At 42.0% G+C, this 21,079-nt stretch overlaps 2 protein-coding genes across 6 annotated transcripts; one reads left to right on the forward strand and one right to left on the reverse strand.

Moving 5' to 3' along the window:
- The first annotated feature begins 82 nt into the window (after positions 1–82).
- Positions 83–4,701, forward strand: LOC111244487 (uncharacterized). 4 transcript variants are annotated; one of them, XM_086981894.1, is made up of 5 exons: positions 83–965; positions 2,223–2,321; positions 3,465–3,618; positions 3,966–4,212; positions 4,444–4,701. In XM_086981894.1, exons 1-5 carry the CDS (start codon positions 929–931, stop codon positions 4,633–4,635), a joined length of 729 nt encoding a protein of 242 aa, XP_086838020.1. In that variant the 5' UTR covers positions 83–928; the 3' UTR covers positions 4,636–4,701. The 4 variants fall into 4 exon arrangements, with proteins under 4 accessions (XP_086838020.1, XP_022647421.1, XP_086838019.1 ...); XM_022791686.2 differs by having other exon boundaries at positions 85–965; positions 3,513–3,618; XM_086981893.1 differs by lacking the exon at positions 83–965 and adding an exon at positions 1,027–1,600.
- Positions 4,702–5,922: 1,221 nt separating this feature from the next.
- LOC111244486 (uncharacterized) lies at positions 5,923–18,970 on the reverse strand. 2 transcript variants are annotated; one of them, XM_022791684.2, is made up of 5 exons: positions 18,693–18,970; positions 10,071–10,151; positions 9,502–9,804; positions 7,641–9,245; positions 5,923–7,311 (listed from the first exon to the last, which is right to left on the reverse strand). In XM_022791684.2, the coding sequence occupies exons 1-5, from the start codon at positions 18,720–18,722 to the stop codon at positions 7,117–7,119; spliced, it is 2,214 nt and encodes a 737-aa protein (XP_022647419.1). In that variant the 5' UTR covers positions 18,723–18,970; the 3' UTR covers positions 5,923–7,116. The 2 variants fall into 2 exon arrangements, with proteins under 2 accessions (XP_022647419.1, XP_022647420.1); XM_022791685.2 differs by having other exon boundaries at positions 5,923–7,308; positions 18,693–18,969.
- Between the last annotated feature and the right edge of the window lie 2,109 nt (positions 18,971–21,079).

Genomic DNA, 21,079 nt, shown 5'->3' on the forward strand with positions numbered 1-21,079 from the left:
TTGAAAATAGGATTTGGGTAACTATCGAAATAGATTGCCCTTTTGCTATTCCTATATCAGCAGTTTGGAGTGAATTAACTATCTATTATTTTTGGCTGTTCTCTCCAATTTTTCATTGGTCATTGGTCCACAGACTGGAAACACTTCGCGTAGCGTTATTGCTGATAGTGCTTTGGTCGTGAGCGCCAATTTGGCCGCCCTTACTGCAGAACGAAGAGATGGAAACGTCAAGTCAAGAAGCAAACTGAGCTAAAAGAACAAAGGCCGAATCCATTGACGGGAATCTGGCTGTCCCGACTTGGGAAAGAATGAAGAGAAGAAAAGGAGGGAAAACTGCCGTTTGGTCAGTTTTCGGGGTTTGGGTGGGTGATGGTGCGCGCTGACAGCATACAACCAAGGGTCTGTCAGTTATAAAGGCTTTGTAATCGACTGAAAGTGATTCTATTCCTCGTGAAAAAGAGAGCGGCGGGGTCTATAGCTTTTAGATTAATTAGGCCTTTTTAATATTTGACTTCGTTAGGAGCGATTATCTTTGGTTTATCAGAGTATTTCAACCGTAGCTGGATAATATTTTTGGGCCGCTTATACACTTCAGCGTTTTGTCACCTAGGTCGGCAATCTATCTTAATCGCTATGTACGATAGGTGGCATTCTCGTACGGCCCAATTTTTTGGAGCAGCCCATTAGTGTACGAAAAATCAACAGGCTGAACAGCGATTCAGCCAGATTCAGTGCCGCAGTACCGCTACCGTAACTATCGCTTATGTACAATATTTTCTAATTGTTTATATTATAAAAGCACGCGAACCTAAGCTCGAATTTAGCTCCAAATATGAACAACAATTCCACCGACACGGTGGTGTGAACAGCTGACAAATCGGGCTATTCAGTGCCCTTCTGTGAAATGCCTTGGGATTAAAAAGTCTCCATGATGTATCACTCCATCCTAATTCTGACCGGAATGGGTAAGTAGAACCTTAATTTTTTTCTTGCTAAGACGGACAATTAAACGAGTTCGTTTTCCAAGCCGACTAAAAATTACATGCATTTTTCGAAACTCACTTACGTTCGTATAAAGTACTATCAGAATCCATTGAGTGATTCGAAATAGTTCAGCGTATGTTACTTTCAGAAACCCGTAACTTTCCTCTAGACACAATGTCTAAGTATAAACTTGCGTATGTAAGTGAAAATGGTTGCATGCAGAATTGAACAGCACAAAATGCACAAAGTAATCCTTGTATGCATCAGTCAATCAATTCGTTTTAGGTATAACCACTACACATCGAAAAAATGTAGGATCTAATGTGACATTGTACTTCTAACTGGCTTGCTAAATGCCTACAGCTCTAAATCCCATTTAGGGATTAATACCTAGATAGCTTTAGATTACCTTCTATGTTGCCTTTGTAGCGGTGGCTTGGATGCTTAAGCTGTCGGCAGTAAAGGATCAGAGCACGCGTGTTCAAATAATCAACTATGCCCCGGTGCTGGTGCAGTGGTAACGTGTTTGACTGTTGAACTCTGGAGCGTATGGTGGTCCAAACTCGAAACCAGGCGTGTCGAGACGCTTTGTTGACAGCCAGCCATCTAAGGCAATGTCAGCGCCAGTATCAAACGTAACAATGGAAACATCTAATTACAGTAATCAGCTCCGCTGATTATATAAACGTGTTTTTACACTCGACTGGGCTGAACTTGAAATGCGGATAACTTCCCCCCCCCCCCCCGGTCTAAGAGATAATTATTCATTTTATGACAGATTGGCTAGAACAGCAGGATCAAGCTCCTTAATTGCGACATATGCACCACAAAGAGATAGCTTTGGCACATACTTTTGCCCGAAACGTTATACATAATATAGTTATGATGTTAATTTTCATCTAGTGAAAGACCGTATTATTATCAAGCTGATGATTTAATAACTTTGCACTTATACAACCGTTTCAAAATAATATCGTCAGCTTTTCTTATACGATTGATTATATAAATTTTGGCTGACGCTTTGCCAGCATGTTTGCACGCCCTAGTTTACTAACCACACTTGTAGCTGAGCAAATTTAAGTAAACTATAAAGCCGCAAGCAAGCTCGTTGAATTCAAATACTTCAGCCAAGTATGTATGTTATTTATCGCGTGTTACTATGTTTATGTCTCGCTAATCGTAACCCCTCTCTAAACATGGCAGAAGGTCAATAGTGTATACTTATTTGAAATTTTCAGTCACCAAAGCTGCCTCCGTGGTCGATGCTCAAGATCCCCAGGATATCACAAGATTTCCATACCTCCACTATTCGTTTAGCTGCGTTGATAAAGCCATCGGTAAATTTGTAACCTTACCCACTGCATGTGCGTTGCTCAACCTACAGACTGAGAAGTTATCACCTACTTTTTTGCCAGTTAGTTACGAAACGAATATAAATTAGACTACCAAGTAACATAATGCTTACCTAGTATAGTCAGAGTTATTAGACTATCTGCCCGGGCGTCTCAGCATGCACGAACTACGTATGAGAAGTGGCAAGTAAATAGTGCCGTTACCGTCATAAAAGAGTGTAGTAAACAGTTAATTCTGTTATGCATCTTTCAACTATAACTAATTCCATAATATATACATAAATAGAATAAACAATTCAATAATAAATAATCCACATGTGATTGTACGTTAGTCCCTAAGGTCACTGTGTCTACTACTACAACATGAGCTGGAAACTCATTTCGCATGTGTGCACATAGGAGCTCAGTGTTAAAAGCAGTTGAGCTAGAAAAGTGGACCGAAGGTTTCCATTCGCGCCCGCTTCAGCAAGAAAAACACTTTACGTAGCCGTGTGACCGTCCTTGAGCAGTTTTGAACAATCACTGATTTGTTGTTGGTCGCATGATATAAATCGTTGACGTTCGATGAATACTCGTGTCTTCACCGGTTAAGTTAGAGGCAACCCCCACGTTTGTCTTCGACTGGATCGTGCATTATGAAGCTCCCTCCGATTCACAACCATCGCGCAGCACGGTGGGGCTCGACGTGAAGCAGCCCGTAGCTTTTTCAACTTGGGGATTATCCTTTTATCCGGTTTGCAGCTGGATCCTGTTTTGTAGAACGGAACTATACGATATAGATTCTATGCCTGTATACTCACGACGTCCTGATCAGGCGGATGGGTCCTGTTTTGTAGAACGGAACTATACGATATAGATTCTATGCCTGTATACTCACGACGTCCTGATCAGGCGGATGGGTCCACACGGGTTTATCATAAATTTCATTATGCGTAGTGAAGTGTACCCGTTATATTGTGCTTGAAAAAATAATTATCAGAAATCCTAATTCTAGAGTAAGTACACAGAACAAGTGCATTGTTATGTCATCTGCAAGAAAGCTTCCTAGCCAGATCATGTAGACAAGAGAATACATTTCTACATAATGTAAGATATCAAAACCTCTCAGAAAATGGTGCATTTTTTCAGGCCCAGTAACGCGTTACAAGTCACATCCAGTGCAATCTAATCTTGCAGGATATTATGCAGATCCCGCCTTTGGATGCCAAATATTTCATATGTGCGACGCGTTCGGCCGGAGAATACCCCATATATGTCCACCTTTGACCCTGTTTAACCAGAAGTACGTCTATCATTCGAACCACGAGGGATTTATTGTTTTAGATAGCTTGCTACTAGATTGACTCCTAGTAGAAACATTTATTTGTTTGTTTACTACGGCGATTTGTTTTTTAGTGAACAGGCGAAATGAAGCTAGCAAAAAATTATGCGTCCACCAAGGGTGAACCTTGCTATCTATACTTCGAAGAAATTGCAATTTGCTCGATGTTTCAGAGTGATAAACTTCTAACATCGTGTGGAGTGTTAATGTCCGCCATTAATAAACCTGATGTATGTTTAATTTTGATAGTATACATTATTATTATTATTATTATTATTATAATAATTATAAATTTTTTATTTTTACAGGTTCCGCGTCTGCGACTGGGCCTATAACGTTCAGTGTGAAGAAGCGATCGATCACTACTACCTCAACGAACTTACCTATGAGGAACCTGTGTTCGAGGATACAGGAGAGCGCCCACGCTCCGATGAAGATCCCCTAACAACATCGCGTGGAAATTTGCTGTCGATAGGGAAAATTAGAAAAATATCCCGTATAAGACGCCGTCGACTCAATGCAGAAGAATGGCCAGAAAAAGAGAAGCAAAGTTCTGTAAGTATTGCCTTTCAATAGGACGTGTTATAATCTATCCAATTATATCCTGTTGTCTCACTTTAGTGATGGAATATCATATCATCACTGATTTGTACTGTCGTTGGTTAGATATGATTAATTATAGAGATACAATTCACTTGCATACACGTGTTATCTTGACTAGCCTTGCTGTTTTCAAAGCATAAAGTAAACTTTCATTATCTTTAAACTCCCATTTTCGGCATCTAGGTTATGCCGGCTTCGAAAGATACCAAAGATCGCTCAACGGAAGATGCACTGATAGACAAGGACGCTCTACAGGTTCGCCAGGATGACAAGGGTATTTATGACCAAGAAACAAAAGGGAGGACCCCCGATAAGGAGAAAAATATTTCGTTTTCAACGGAATGGCTAGAACTAAAGGACAAATATGTCATTTGAGGAGAGCCAGCAGATATAGCATACAGATAATAGAGGATAGCAATTATAAACAGCTGCTTTAACTAGTATTATGTGTATTTATTTTATTATCGTGCTCAACTTTATATACATATAAATATTGAGTTCATTCTGTTAAGACAAGGTAAATACTGCTTACGCTTTGACTCAGCAAAACGTCGGCAAACATTTGTTGATGGATTGTTTGAATTTCCATAAAAGAAAGGCCATGAGTAGTGCGTCGGGGAAGGCAGCTGTTCTGTCTGTGTCTATTTAGATTTTGTAATGAGCCATTTATATACAATACATGATATTGAAAGTATGTTTGCCTAATCTTTATTGTCTCTTTATACGTTTATACGGGAATCGGGTGACAATACATAGACTGATCTTAGTTTTAAGGCGCATTGAGGGTGATTCGTTGGAAGCCGTTCGTTTTCATTCTTGTACATATGTAACTTGCCTCGTGGATTTGTTTATACGTTAGTCTTAGGATTATTATTATGATTAGAGGTTTGCTTCAATTCTACATAGGCATCCGTATAAATGATTCGAATGGTCACCAAAAGAGGCTATAAGGAAGCGAGATAAAGGATCGAACGCTGCAAATATATTTAGAGCATCGCGTAACGATTGAATAAGTTTTTCGGAAAGAACCCAGAGTTCGTTGTAACGTACCTTGTTCTGTTCTTCAAAGCAGTGGAAGCGGCAGCGTTACTGTAGTCCAAATGCATCACAAAGATTAATTTAGCAAAAATATTATACATTACTCTGTCAATTTTTATAGGCGATACGGTGCGGATAGCAAGCTAGTAGTTACAACTTCTGTGCAATCCGTATGGGAAAGGTAGTGGCGGCGTTTATCTAGATAAATGAAAGATACTGGTCATTACATGAACAACGTCGAAGGAATTATAAGAAAAGTATGCATCTTTTCGATTGATTTAAGATTATAAAAATCACCCATCAATTCAGAGAACATCTCCAAAGAACTCGCTGATAACTACAAAAGCCGGCTGGTACATACGGGCGTGCATGGATTTACTAAAATTAGGAAGCTTGACCAACTAAGAAAATAGGATAGTGTGAATTGATTTAGCCTATACATTCAGCGTCAAATCTCAAAGGGATGAGCGGGTATCAGTAAAAGCGTTTGTTTAATGCAAACACTCCTACTGATACCATTTCCATGGCTGTCACATTTTTACGGTAACTGAAAAATAAGTGCAGGCATATTTTTTGCTAAAAACTTAATTTGACCATTTTCTAATAACAAAGAAAAGTCAAAACTCACTTTACTATCCAATGTCGACTTATTTGTTTAACTATTTATTGTTGTAACTACTATTGTTTTAACTATTTATTCTCCGCAATAAATTTTACTTTCAGCGTACGCAGTCTTTCCTCACTTCTTCTATCTCAGCCCATAATCTGCCCAGCTCTAATCTACCATCAATGCAATTACTGTTTTCTTTATGGTCATCGTACTCATAAGACTGTTATCAATAAATAAATAGAACGCCCTTGGGCACCTTCTGGAACACCATCAAGTCGGTCATTGCAGCTCAGCCACTCACTTAAACAAAATCAATAACAACTGCTCCTCGGCGTTTCTGTTCTTTGTTTTCGTATAGTTAGCTATGTGTATGAACGTTTTTCTGTTCTTCTTTTATAAACATAGAAATAGCAGTTGTATCCTTGTGTAAAATAAATAACGTTTGGTTAATCGCCAAAAAATACATGCGCATCGTATCAATTGTAGTACCAGTGCAAGCGATCAGTAAAAAATAAAGATTTCAATGTTTCATCCGCACTCTATTGTATTTCAGCTCAATCTTAACATCTGTGTCTCTGTGACGTTTAGCATGATCGACAATTAATCTGTCTATCTGCCCACACTGATGTTGCGGAGATGGGTGGCATGCCGGAAAAAGTCGCACATGTAATCGCTCAGTTACATACAATGCCCTGCCGTTCCTCCAAATACTTATTTTCCTAATAGTATTTGGTTGAGAATCTTCGCATAACGCATAGGCGTTCCACCTATGTGCAGGTAGACGCGAAACACTACATTTCTCTGAACTCGTTCCGGGAGTTGCTCGAAACGAATTCTTTAAAAGGTCACTTCTGACCTCCAGCGTTCATCGGCCACCATTTTATTTATGTCAGATACGCTCCGAAATCCAGAACAATTTAAGCCAATTTTATAACCTCGTACACATCTTCTCTGTTTCAGCTGACTCATTCGGAACAGAAGCCAGGAGCAAAATAATACGTCATACATGCGCATATTGCCTTCTTGGAATAACGTCGAAGGACAAAAACACTTCAACAACCTTCAACCCAAAAACTACTTATTACATTGAGTATTATGCACCATTCTCGCAGGGTAAACGATTAAAGGTAAATTGTGATTCCACAGAACAAACGAAGGAGATATCTGTAAATTGGTCGCGAGGAACGCTATTTTGGCCTGAGTGTTCATTAAGACGCCGACTTGCGATTGGTGCCTTCCGCCCAGGTAAAACTCCTATCGCTGTGGCCCGTTGGTTGTCCGTTGAACTTTACAATAATCGGTTGAAAACTCGAAGCCGCTGCAGCCTTTGCTGTCGGTTGATACGCTACACGCTGACGAGAGGCGGGAGGCGGTACAGTAGGGCCGTTCCATTCATTGTCCTGCTGAAATCAAGTATACGTTTAATAACTGCAAGGCGTTAAGGAAAAAAGTTTGTTATGGTTATCGAAGAAAGCTTTGACCACCAAGTTTTTTTTTTTACCTTGTGAGCTGTTAAAATGGATTTTGTGCCATTTCACAATAAGGTAACAGTAATAAACGAGTTTCGTATACTTGTTGTCCTACGTGTAGGATTTTACTGATTGTTTATCGTGCTGTTCAGTAATTTTTTTTTTGGGACGAAATACCAGTTACTCCATACATATTGGAATATTTAAAGAATCTTTTTTTTTTTCAACATTATATCGTAGTGCGCGCATCTTAGACGACATACTTGATCGGGAGTGTAGGCAGGAACCCTTGAGGGGGTAAGAGGAGCATCGGGCACTTCGAACTGTTGCGAAGGATCATGGATAGGCTTCTGAGGTCGGCGAATGGGTCCGGTGTATGAAGGAACATCGCTGCCACGTTTCGAGCTGCTTACTTTAGTGAATGAAGGACCGCTAGGACCAATAGGGCTGCTTGGTCTGTGAGCGGTGAAGCTAGGGCCAGATGGTCTGCCAGATCCATGGGCAGGTCCAGCGGCAGCGTGTGTAGAAACACTTGGTCCCGAAGGGCCAGTCGATCCATGAGCGGTAAATGAAGGACCACTAGGAGCACTAGGACCATGTGATGAAAAACTTGGTCCCGAGGGGCCAGCTGGTCTATGGGAAGTGAACGAAGGGCCGCTGGGAGCACCAGGACCGTACGATGAAAAACTTGGTCTCGAGGGGCCACTTGGTTGATGCGAAGTAAACGAGGGACCACTAGAAGCACTAGGTGCATGCGATGAAAAACTCGGTCCCGAGGGGCCACTTGGTTGATAGGAAGTAAACGAAGGACCACTAGGAGCACTAGGACCGTGCGATGAAAAACTTGGTTTCGAGGGGCCAGTTGGTCCATGGGAAGTGAACGATGGGCCACTGGGACCGTGCGAAGCAAACGAAGGACTTTCAGGTTTGCTGGGCCCATGCGCGGTGAAGCTGGGCCCAACTGGGCCACGACCCCCGTAATGGGTGAATGTAGGTCCGACAGGCCCATCACCCTCCGTCGCAGTGAATGTTGGACCAACTGGACCTTTTCCTCCGTGAGACACAAATGTAGGGCCAACAGGACCATCGCCCTCTGTAGCGGTAAACGTCGGGCCGACGGGTCCTCTGCCTCCATGAGATATGAACGTAGGTCCTACGGGACCATCACCCTGTGTGGCAGTGAACGACGGACCAACGGGGCCTTTTCCCCCATGAGCAGTGAAACTGGGTCCTACAGGTCCATCCCCCTGCGTAGCAGTGAACGTGGGTCCTACAGGTCCGGATCCGCCGTGAGGAGTGGACGACGGTCCAGCAGGACCCGAAGGTCCATGCGCTGTAAACGACGGACCTTTAGGCCCGCTTGGGCCATGGGCAGTGAATGACGGTCCGCCCGGACCAGAAGGTCCGCTAGCCGTGAACGACGGACTTTTAGACCCTCTTGGGCCATGGGCAGTGTATGACGGTCCGACCGGACTAGGAAGTCCGCCAGCGGTGAACGACGGACTTTCAGGCCCACTTGGACCATGAGCAGTGAATGACGGTCCAACCGAACCAGAAGGCCCGCCAGCCGCGAACGACGGACCTTTAGGCCCGCTTGGGCCGTGGGCAGTATATGACGGTCCGACCGGGCCAGAGGGTCCGTCAGCTGTGAACGACGGACCTTTAGGCCCCCTTGGGCCAGCTGCGTTGAATGAGGGTCCAACAGGTCCTGGTCCTCCATGGACAGTAAACGAGGGGCCGGATGGGCCAACAGGTCCAACAGCGTCGAAGTGCGGACCCTCGGCAGCGTGATGCTTGATTACTTGGGCTCCCGGAGCGACAGGACGAATAGGCGCTGCTGGAATATTGTCGGGATAAGTACCCAATTTCTGTAATGCAATACACATTTTTCAAAGTTATGAGCCAGAGCTACCTTGCTTATATTTTGGTAATAGTCGATAACACAGTGCCGTAGATGACTAAGCGTCGGTTGAAGGAGATCAGGAATTGTTGTTTGAAGTGCCGCCTATGACGTGTACCACATAACTTGTGTGACGTTCTTTAGTTATATATATATGTTACTCTGCGTGGTGAAATATTTTTTTGTTTTTTATCTACGAAAGAATCCCCTATGTAACAACGCACCTTTTGTTTCTGAACATGTCCGGTATTCTGTAGAATGCCCCGAGTGCTCTCGACGATATCTGCAACATCGTTTGTGAACACGGCTCCCCCTACTTCTCCGGGCTTAGTTCCTGGTTCATTTGTGCGGACTGTAGCTCTAAAACCGTCCTTATCGGCCTGATAAGTGACCTGACGCACTTGGCCATCGACATCAACAATTTGATATCCTCCGCGGCGATTATTATCGGCATCAGTTTGCTCCCAGCGTTTCCGATTGGTGTCCCAATCTGTGATGTCGTACTCATACCGATATCCCCCTTGACCCTGTCGAATTTCACAAATGAGTAAAACAAAAGCAAAGTTTACTGCGACTTGTACAAAACTGCGTCCAAAGTCGACATAAATTTACATCCATTCTTAGCAAGTTTACGTACGAAAACTGTGTGGGCACACATTTTACCGTTACATACACGAGAGTTAGAAAAGGCAGAAGTTGAATAATTTCAAGCAAATAGTTACTAGGGTGTAGGATAAATGGTTAATAGGACGCAAGTTCATTGAACACAATCAATATCATAGTGGAGACTTACATCTTCCGACTGTGAGACGCTGCTGAATCCATCATTTGATCGAGCCAGCGCGGCACCCACCAACATGAAAACGACGAACGCCTGCGGAATAACAATAAAATTTCAATACCATGCCCTCTATTATGTTGGCCTAGTACGTATGCATACAAACTATATATTAAAGGATAAAGCTAGGCTGCCCTCGACCATAATCACATAGCCAATGACTAAAATAGCATGCGCATAAATTTGTGTATGTTCAGAAAGCTGTAAAGTTGGCCATATGACCAATAGATTCTTAGTAAACGTAACGAGTCTCGCAAAACGCGTATATGATGACAAAACGCTGGGCAAATCCGAGTTACTGAAATGGAACAACATAATAAAAGATTATACAGAATTCCCGCAATCGCATAACATTTGTGATTGCCCATTAAATGACTATCATTTCATTGTATGCGTTTTATTTGTTTGTAAAGTCAACGAACGACCTTGTGGGCCTCATATGTAATCATTACATGTTCGATCCGCACCTGAATTCGTCGACGCAGTACCGCGCTTGTACCAGGGGATTCGCCATGTTGAAGACGACTTAAGGTTTATTGCTAGCGGCATATCATGACGCCTCATCATATAGATTTCCACTAGTTTTCTCTTTTAAAGTCAGCAATTGAATTGACAAGGTTTTTCGACTGTTGTGTGTGTTGAACTGGAAATGACTGTTGTGAGTTTTTATTAGTGAAGCGTACAGACATCTACCAAAGTCTTCTGTGCCGCCCTTTCGGTCCTAATAGCCATAGACCGGTGCCTCAGTGACGTCGGATACTTGATGAATGAAATGCAAGTCTCCTGTGTGGGACTGATGCTAATAGTAGGCGATCATAGCAAATGATGCGGACATGCCGTACGAAAGCTTGTTCCACTAAATATATTTGATGTTCTTATTGCTGACGTCCTATGACATCATAATATAATCGTTAATTAGTGTTACGGCAAATTGTCCGCTTCTTATTTACCACTGCCACATTTGCCCATTCAGCTAACATAAAGTTGTGCCTATTGATTTTAATAGCTATGCGTTCGTTAAATTAAGGTTGGCCAAGCACAAACTAAGCTATTTATATATTACTAGCAGTGCTTATGTTACATTTTACCGAACGAACAAAACAATACATTAACTAAGGCAAATAATCTTCTTCAAATTACCCGGTTTTTACAACGTAGCTCTATTTTACTGCAGTTGGGTTTTGTCCGGCGATTGCCATTCGAAAAGAAAACCTCCTAGATAGGAATCAATCTGCCTGCAACCTCGTTAGGTATCTTCGCAGTTTTCAAGGTGGCGCACTATCAGGCAATCACGAAGGCTGATTACCAGTCGTGTTCCGAAATTATACAAGCTTTCTTTGACGAAGTAGCAAATAAAAGAAGTATGATTATTGTGGATGACGTCGCTATTTTCGTTGGCCGCAAACAATGAGTTGGATTGGCTTAAGGACAATGGACAGAAAGCACACCAAGATGAGCAGATGTGCGGAACCAAAGTTGGCCACCTGGCCACTGGGGATGACCACGAAATTTATGGGGAATTCCCAGCGGTTTCTGTTGAAATAAAAAGCGCGTAACGAGTGGACAGAAGATACGATTCTCCGGCCCTTCGATACGAAAGACCGAAGCAAAGGAATAAGGGACTATGATGGGGAGGCTGTATGGCAGACAGGACAAACATAACAAGCAACAAAATCGCTTTTTCCCTTTGAAATGAATAGTAGAGGTTCTTTGCGCGTCGTTCGCTAGCCGGATCCCACGTGGAGGGGAAGATGGGGTACGACCTCGATAAACAACGTAATTGCATCCGATATATATTAGCAAAAATAGGTGTTCTAGCACTAGAAATAAACACGAGCTTCTGAGGAAGGTTTAGGGTTGCAAAATAAGTTCTATAGAGGAGAGCAATATTAAGGTGAGGTTTGTTCATTGTATTGCTTGTGCTTCGCTGGTTGGAAACTCGTGTAACGCTTTAGAGTGATATATTCCGTTCTGGAGGCTTCTAATTTTATTAGACACAGCCACCAAAGACGCTTAGCGTAAGCATAGTCTACTTAATAGAAAGCAATATAGCTTATTCGGTATTGCGTTCAATATACCGTAAAACATACACTTGCCACTTTGGACGCTCATAGCTATAATAAGTAAAGTTGACAAACTTGACACGCATTTAGCAAGGCAGTCAGGTTGATTTTGGAACAGATCTACCGATCCGACTTCGTTTAACATTGCTATTAATCTTTATTTGACACATGGGCTAGATAGGCCGCTTAATATAAGTATCATGGCTATACAAAGTGTCTCCCTCCCCGTTTTTATTATACTTTCCCCCACTTGATTTTTTGTTACACCGAATGTTGACAAATTGTCTTTGATTGTTAAGTATTTTCCCAGGTTGAACGGAAGAGAACATTTCAAGTTGTTCGGTCCGTACTATGTAGGTCAGCCGTGTTAGCTGGTCTATTTAGATGATATACAAACATATATTCACTGCAGTCATGGATATTTAGGTTGATGCTTATTCTATAATAAGAATAATCATAGTGAAATAATCGTGCCCTTGCTCAGCTATTGTTGTATATAAGGGTTCCATTTCTCATACAGAGCCGAAGTAGCCACTCGGTAATGGCAGCATTATATGATACATAGAAAATATCATTTTCATCTCAAATTGAATAGCGGATTTCGAACTTACGGAGCCATTGATCGGCCCCTCTTCGTATGACCACTTTTCAGTCTCATGTTGGAACGAGGTAAGCGACCAAAAAGAGTCGAGGTCGCTTCTAACAAAGAGCTTTTAAAAGCGAAAATTTTATCTTCTACATATATGCATGTATGTAAGTTGTCTTCAATTCACAACTATCTATGTTTTATAGATTAAACATATAAGCTTATACCTAAATAAAAATTTTGACAATTCGCCCTAAGCAACAGGGTGTTTTCATCCACCATTTGCAGATTCGATAGATAGAAACCATTTTGTATACTATACAGTATCACAGTATAGTTCAACTTTTAGCCATGTTCTATACAAAGGGTTTCCATGAAAAACTGCGTCAATATGCTTGGCTAGAAGCGAAGAAAAGATACCCTTTATATGAAAGAAAATATAGTCAATTACTTTTGTATGTGCAAAAAATGCTTGAATTACAATTTAGGCTGATTTTGGCACACTTTGTCATTATAGCTTCTATCGTAGTATTCGTTAAAAACTTTTCTACACAGAAAGGTTTACGCTTTTCTGCATGTACCATCTTTTTGACAATATTTTTAACGCTATTTTCCAAGATGTGTTGCATTAGAGCGTGGGGGGCCTCAAGTAGATTCAAAATCATCGTAAACAAGTTAATCGCGATAGAAAATTTATTTTAGTCCAATCATGACAGCCTTCCATACAGTTAGAGCTCACGATCAGCTTTTGTTTGGAATTGATATAGAACGTAGGTACATAATTGCAACTAAGCTTCGTTACGTATTTTCGACATTTTGGCTAATAGCCAGGATACAGTTAAAAGCGAAGCCCGCTGAGTCGGTCGTAGGTCGTACCGGCTTAGCAGTGAGCAGCAATCCGACTGAACGAGCTCCGCCGACTAAAGGGCGCGGCGTTGCTATTTGACAGCCTAGGGGAGAGGAGGGGGCAAGTTCCCCTGTTAATGGGGATATCAAGAGTTGTATTCTATGAGAAATAGAACATAAACACTTCACTGATAACGCGTTAGAGTCGAGCGCATTACGCATACAGTTTATACGAGATTCGTAAACGAGCATCCTTCTTTCGGGGTTTTCCACATTTTTTGGCCCGTCCTCAGTAGAGTATATATGTATATTTAAAAAAAAAAGAGAAATTACAAATACGGACTGCCTTGTTTGGGCGCTTCTTATTATGACATCATTTTCTTGTCTACAATCCAAACGCTCAAGCTCACCATTAAATGTGTATTACCAACCATTAATAAATGTAGTTCTAACAATATTCAACTTGGAATTACCAACACGAGACGTTTTTATTAAGAGTATTTGTTCTTGCCAACATTAACATAGTCAAATATTACCATTCGGACATGTGGACTTTACCCCGTCGAGGACGCATTTTCAGCTCGTCGCTATTGTTCGCTAAGCTACGAAAACTCTACCCATTTAGAGCTGTGCTATTTGTCGATATCCTGCCGATCACCGCTCAAAACGCGCGAAAATGGCCACTGACTTTCTCCACCGTAACAGCGGTCCGATGAGTTTGACTTGAAGCCATATTTAGACAGGGCTATCCATTTCTACGCAAAACGAGACGCCTTCGCTAAGCTCACTCGTTCGAGTCACCCCTAAAGGAAACCACTGACACAACTACAGATCCGGTAACAGCGTACGCGCTGAGTTTTGACGCTAAAATTTGTTGCCAACTTTAATTTTTGTCAATGAAAATATAGGCCTGCTTCACAAGTTAGTTACTTACTTAACAAGTGTTGCTCTATCAAAAACACGAAACCTTTGTACGTGGTTGAATTTATATTGAACAATAAAGGGAGCTTGAATACATGGCTAAAACTGTTAAAAATATCATCCAAATTACAAGGCACTATAAACCCGTTGAAACTTCTTCATATCCATTGTTTTACATATTCAGTATAAATTCTAAAGCGTAACGGGTTTATACGACAAACACCTGTTGTTTCCCAGTCGTACGTATACTGTATGCTTGCACAGAACGGCAACCACAACTGGGTGCTCGTGTTCGCAGCACGCTCTGTGCGTAACAAACCTTTCGCTGTTTAACCTAATGGGAGTACTGTTATAAACCTTTATTACTGTTACTATTGTTATACACAATACAGACGTAGCTTTGCCTTGAGGTATTCTATCTCGTGCGTAGTATGCATCAGAACAGGTAGCAAAGATGTCGTCCAAAAGCTGTTGCACCTCACTGCTTGACGTGCGTTTATCTGTGTTTCCTACGAAGCGCTCTAAAGCTGTTATTGTCACAAAACAGCCAAAGGTACCATTGACTCGTACTGGCGGGCTCGTGCTGAAATCGTCTTCAGCAGTGATATGCCAATCTCTCCAGCGAGCCTCAGAAAAAATATCATCTTTACATCATATTTAAAAGCATTATCTAAGATACACGCGTTTTGAGAACCTACTTACGGATATTACTCGGCATACCATCTGAGCATGTTTATTGTTTCAGTATTTCGTGTTGCTATCGGATTTACTGTTGTTATTGGTTTTTGTTGAAACGATGTGAAATGCTGACTGCTGCATCTTTCAAGCACGAGACAATCGACGAAACGTACACCCCCCTCTCTCTCACCTCTCATCCGCTCGGCTTCCCCTCACTGTTGTTTTTCTGTCATATCTACCATGATAAACCAGCACACCATGACCTGTACGGAAAGAAGAGAAACTCAAAATACTGAACTTCTAGAGATGTCCATAGAATTGTGTCTGGAACACCGTTGCACCTATGAGCTAGTTACGGAGCGCTGCAGCTGTATTGATGACATTGAAATAAACACACTAAAATGGGAAGCACCCCCTGAGACGCGGACGAATGGCCCGACGCCGAACGCTTCGACAACAAACGCATCTTGTCTAGATGATATATTTCTTTTACATGTCTGTCGAACATCGATCTGTAGCTGAGACACTGGTCTGAAGCAGACAGGCGGCGGTCGACAAGTGAGCGAATAGGATTTCTAGCTTTCCCAGCGTGTCCTACGACACAGTTACTGGTGCTGATCTACAACTTGTACATCCAGCACGGACGGAAAAACGGCCGAAGAAAATTATACACTGACTCAATTCCCGCTATATAACCATTACCATGGTAAGGGAAACTCAGCCCGGGGAAGTGACAACAACGGTAGTGGTATAATGGTGATAACGATTCTAGAATTCAAAAAATATGTGTTGATGCAGCAAGTACAAGACGTTCGTTTGTCATGTAAGAACGAAATAGCAAAGGAATCGTTTAGAGTATGGCGATTGAATTGGGTTTTAGCATTATTATCTAAGGCTGCACGTTACTGAAGACCTATACATCTGTTTTTGATTACGTTTCGTCACGAGAAAAATAAAAAGCTTTAGCATCTACTACACACGATCACAGTGTGCACGGAGCGAAACACGAACCCTAATTCTAATTAACTCTAAAGACCTAATTCTCATTAACGAGTAAGCTAACTATAACATGAATTTTCGTTGTTTGTATTGTTGATCCATAGCACAGAACTCTCTCATTTGACATTTTCTGTGCATATTGACATGTGCTTATGAATCGTGCATAAGTGATGAACTGCAATTGGTATGGATGAAATTCTTAGCGTTTTCTGTTGTGAAACGGCTTGGAAACGTTAGCGACAACAGCCTAATTACATGGTGTCAGTCAGACGACAATGTCTTGTATAACATTTCGTCTGGCTTCAAATTCGCTCATTGAGAGAGAAAATTAATTTTCCTGTGGACTAGCGGCGGAAGTTCAACAGGGTTGGCAGCTGACCAACACAAAAACGTTTGTAAATGCCCGCCTGCTCATGTTTTTTTCCGACAGAATACGAAATAGAGTAACGAAAGACGAAATGCAACAATCGTTAATAGAATCAAACTAGTGAACATAACACTTTATGAACGGGTGATTTTGGGCCAACAGGCACAAACAATCGGCTATATCAGCATCAAATTAATGTATCAATATAGTCTTTTCACTGTATGCCCTTCGAAGAATAAACCTGTTTCTCCCAAACGAGTGTACCTCGTCAGCATGAAGCACCTGCTCTACAACGGCTGCAATTTACAGAACTTTTTTTTTTTTTTTTTTTAACAACCCTTACAGTGTACACTATGGAAAAAAGATTCGGGAAAGGAGAGCCGATCCTGCGGACGCTCGCAATGCATATTTTCCTAGCTATTACTAATGATCGTTGTGGTTATCTCGCGATTCGGTCATTTACAAACGTAGCACGCAATTCCTGCGTGCGGTACTCCGTGCTGTTCTATCCTTATCGAGTTATTGCTTGTGGATCACACAACCTCCTAAGCGGACTATCTAAGCGTTCTTACTTTCCCTGTTCCGCTTTTGTTCCGATTGCCATGTATCGTAGCAAATCAGCGATGGCATTCACTCGTGATGCTTCATTAGCGCGGTGAAAACGTATAAATCTGTCTTTCGTTCAATAGGTATGATCTAGCTAATGATCATCATCGTGATCGTACGTGATCCACCGCATCGCAAGCTTCTTCGGGGGCATTCGTCTTTAGTCAGTTAAACAATCTGTCTGTCTGTCAGTCAGTTAGTTGATGATCGTCGACTGTCTTCACAAATAACAAAATCAGGTCACCATAGAGGTTTGGTATGAGCTTCAACTACTGCAGCGAAAATTGTTTCGAATTAGGGAAATCAGGCAATACGCGCTAAGCGGGATGTACGTTAGCCGCACCGTGAGGAGCACCTTTTAAGTCATATAGTGAATGCAAAATAACTAATATAATAAGTAAAGAAGATCTAGCTTAACTCTTATCGACCCATATACTTAATGCGTTTGGAGAATAAAATAAAAGCACGTACGGCAACGCTAAGTTTTCAAGAGCAGCAGTAAATGACTTACGGAGCTACCTCGTGGAGTTTCGGAGAGCTAATTCTGCTGAAAGGCTAAAACGAAAATTGGCGAAAACAATTAGGGGTAGCTTACAGTTCATCGTTGAGATGAAGAACGTACTTCGCCAAAGTCAGAAACGTTCGAAATCAACTTAAATAGCAGGAATATGAATGCTGTTCAACTAAAACAATGGAGCAGAAAAGTTCTGACTATCCAATATCTAGCATTTACGTAATGTTTGGATTTAACTTCCATATTTGGCTTTCTATATATACTAGATAAACCTCCTACACAATCCCTGCCGTCACGTATCAGCGGCTCAGCTGCATATATGAAACAATACCCATATTAAATTTTGTTCCAGCGCCTGACATGGAGCTTCTTTATCATTCTAGGATTCATAGACGTATGTATTTAATGATTCGCGTAGAGTTAGACACTATTAATATATTTAGTAGATAATGCCAGTACATTTAGATCAAAATATGGGAACGCGACCTCATCACCAGTGTTCTTTCTGTATTGCAAAGATTCATGTCGTAATAGAATTGAAGCTCCTGCTGATATGGATCATTTTAAGACAATTTAGCTGGAGGCCGTCCGAGTTTTATACTACTGATTGGCCAGATCGGATCAATTCTCGTAACTGTAATATCTTCATGGTATTTAGCGAAGACTTGATATTACAAAAAAATTTGCTTACAGCTTTATCTTCATCTCATAGCTTGATATAGAAAAAGTAACACGGTGTTCGGTATAGTATTTTTAAGGCACGGATAGCGAGCCAATTTTGTGAGCTCGTTCCTGATATAGGGAAACACGAGACTGGGAGGTGAAGTGACATATTTCATTCTATGCAACACCAATCTACATTCAAAATCGACCGCCTTCTCCTCTACTCGCTTATGATTTGTTAATTATCTTAGGTGTTAGGCATTAATGTACATCCGATAAGGCACACCGATTAATAATGGTTAACAATTTGAATTAATTGGTCGACTTCACTCACTCTCATGTTGATTGTTTTGTAATGCTCCATCCCGCATAAACACAGTGTCTCTCCGTCTGATAGTCCTCAGCACAAACCGCCACAAGCACCTTCACTTACTAGGATCAACAAGCACGAGGAACTTTGCCCCTTATAGGATATAGGTCCCCAGGTCGAACCTTGTCTAAGTGACCAACTACACAGCGGAGCCCTCTATTCGCGCGCCAGTGCAACGGTCAGCTGTGCGGTCGTTGGTCACACGGCAAATATTCAAGTTCAAATGTCCCCTCTGGCACGCGTCGCGTGTGTTTTATACCCACTCACACCAACATCTGCATCCCCGTCAGCCCAGCGACGCCACCTGGCGGTGAAGGTTCCAAAAGTCATTGGGGAATACCAGGGAGCAGGGCAGCGACAACGGACAACCGCCGGCAGGCTATAGCAATAATAATAATACGTTACGTTCGCCCGCTCCCTCACTGCCGAGTCTTGTTGAGAACCGTCAGTGGCATCGGCAACAGCTGTCGCGCCAGCACTGGATATTTGGTTGTAACAGCCCGTAATGCTGCTGCTACTGTTAGCGCCAATGGTTCTCGCGCTGTTGCCGATGCGGGTGCCGGGGCAGCGACCACGACCGCTAACACGGTCGCAGCGGAGGCGGTCGTTGTTTTTCTTGTTGCTGAAGAAGTTCATGTTGATCGTGGCTACAGAGGCAGCAAAACCGATCGTAATGGCGTTTTTGCTGTTGACGGCTTAGAGAGAGCAGTGAACAAGCAACGCATACAGACGTGGGGAAGGCTGCGGGAAGACCGCGGCGCATGTCGGTAAAGATTTAGCAGAAACCTCTGACGCATCTGCACGCCCGCGCTGGACAACGGCTACGTATAGTCGTTATCGCCATTTACTGAAGACAGAGTCAAACACACAAAGAAGAAGGGATCATCGATCAGTCCAATCTATTATAAGATAATAGTGTCGATGCCAATCGACAGTACGACCAGGAGCAAAGAAAGAAGAAGAGCTCATACGTATTCACAGTTACTGCTTCAAGTTCACCATCGTGAGTAAAGCAGGTGCATCGGTCGCCCGACTAACCGGCAGAAGCTGCTGCTATTACACAAGCGACTACAAATGCAGCAGCGGAAAAATCGTCTGTGATGACAACCTCAAGGTCGTTTAAGCAGGCTCCCAGATTTCAGCAAATAGACGATCAAACGGCTTCGGGGAGAAGGGCAATGGAACGTCGCAATGAACCCTGTATGGGATAGATAGCACAATCAATCCAATTCTCAAGGAATAACATAAGAGACGTTTTATAGCTATAGAGGATCGACCAGAGATAGCCATTGCCATTTGTATACAGTCGTATTGGCATCTGATCGAAAACTTTAGCTTTCAAACAAACAAAAAAGAGTGCGTTACTGTTTCTGTGGACAGCAGAAGCAATCAATAGACATGATTCGTATGTACAATTCTAAATACGGATAATGTCGGAGTTAAGGTGCCGACTTCAATTCCCTCATTGCGTAATGTTTGCCGGCAAATTATAAGCCTTTTAGCATCAACATGTGTACGGTAGAGCGCGAATGGTCTGGGTCATCATTTGTCTATTTGTTAACATACTTAAGTGTCATCACAATTTAGCTATGGATATACTTTTCAAATGTAACACAATAAGGAACCAATTCTCTTAAGGGCTAAATAACTATTTAGAAGTAGAAACAAACGAGCATCGGTACCCTTATCACGGAGCAATAAAGATCACCGTCTTGGGGCCTATTCTCTTGCCGTTAATTTGAATCAAGTGTACTTTCATAGTAATATCTAGTTATATTTAAGAAATCGACGGGGAATTTGTTTGGTGTACAAAAAGGATGCTGATGCTAGGGCAGATACGTACCTAGTTAATTTGTCTTCGGTTTGTCTTCGGTCGGCAGAGAAGCTTAATGGCAGATACGTTTTCGCTCAAGCGAACGATTAGGTCAAACTGTCCTCATATATTATTAGTTAGGAACATCCCTCATGATGCTCTAAATTAGGTTTGTGATCAAACTACAAGGGCTCAGTGAGGTAACGTGAAATTCGGCTTATTATATATTTACTAATTGCTTGATTGTGTTGATAAGTTCGAATTCCTGCCTGTTGCGGGTAGTGAAGTTCTCAGTCGAAAGACGAAAATACCTAGGATTAAAATTATTAATACATGCTGCAGTGCACCACCCATTCCCCGAATGTGTGTCCTAACATAATGATTTTTTTTGAAAATGTGTCCTGCTTGCCTAGACCAAACCTTGCTTCTCACGAACTGAAATCCTACCAAGTGATGCCTAGGCATGCGCGTCACGACATTGTCTGCTAGCGCTTGCCTTTTTAATTGTAGACATCGGGATACCAACGATCGGTCTTAT

The sequence above is a fragment of the Varroa destructor genome, unplaced genomic scaffold (assembly GCF_002443255.2).
Source record: "Varroa destructor unplaced genomic scaffold, Vdes_3.0 BEIS01000002.1, whole genome shotgun sequence".
NCBI classification, from domain to species: Eukaryota; Metazoa; Arthropoda; class Arachnida; order Mesostigmata; family Varroidae; genus Varroa; species Varroa destructor.

Coding starts and splice junctions, on each gene's coding strand:
- LOC111244487 (XM_086981893.1), top strand. CDS start 1,534: ATGGTGGTCCAAACTCGAAACCAGGCGTGTCGAGACGCTTTGTTGACA. Junction 1,601..2,222: donor AGCCAGCCATCTAAGGCAAT/GTCAGCGCCAGT, acceptor TGAAATTTTCAG/TCACCAAAGCTGCCTCCGTG. Junction 3,619..3,965: donor TTGACCCTGTTTAACCAGAA/GTACGTCTATCA, acceptor TTATTTTTACAG/GTTCCGCGTCTGCGACTGGG.
- LOC111244486 (XM_022791684.2), bottom strand. CDS start 18,722: ATGGAGCATTACAAAACAATCAACATGAGA. Junction 9,805..10,070: donor GCGTCTCACAGTCGGAAGAT/GTAAGTCTCCAC, acceptor GAAATTCGACAG/GGTCAAGGGGGATATCGGTA. Junction 7,312..7,640: donor CTGCCTACACTCCCGATCAA/GTATGTCGTCTA, acceptor ACTTGATTTCAG/CAGGACAATGAATGGAACGG.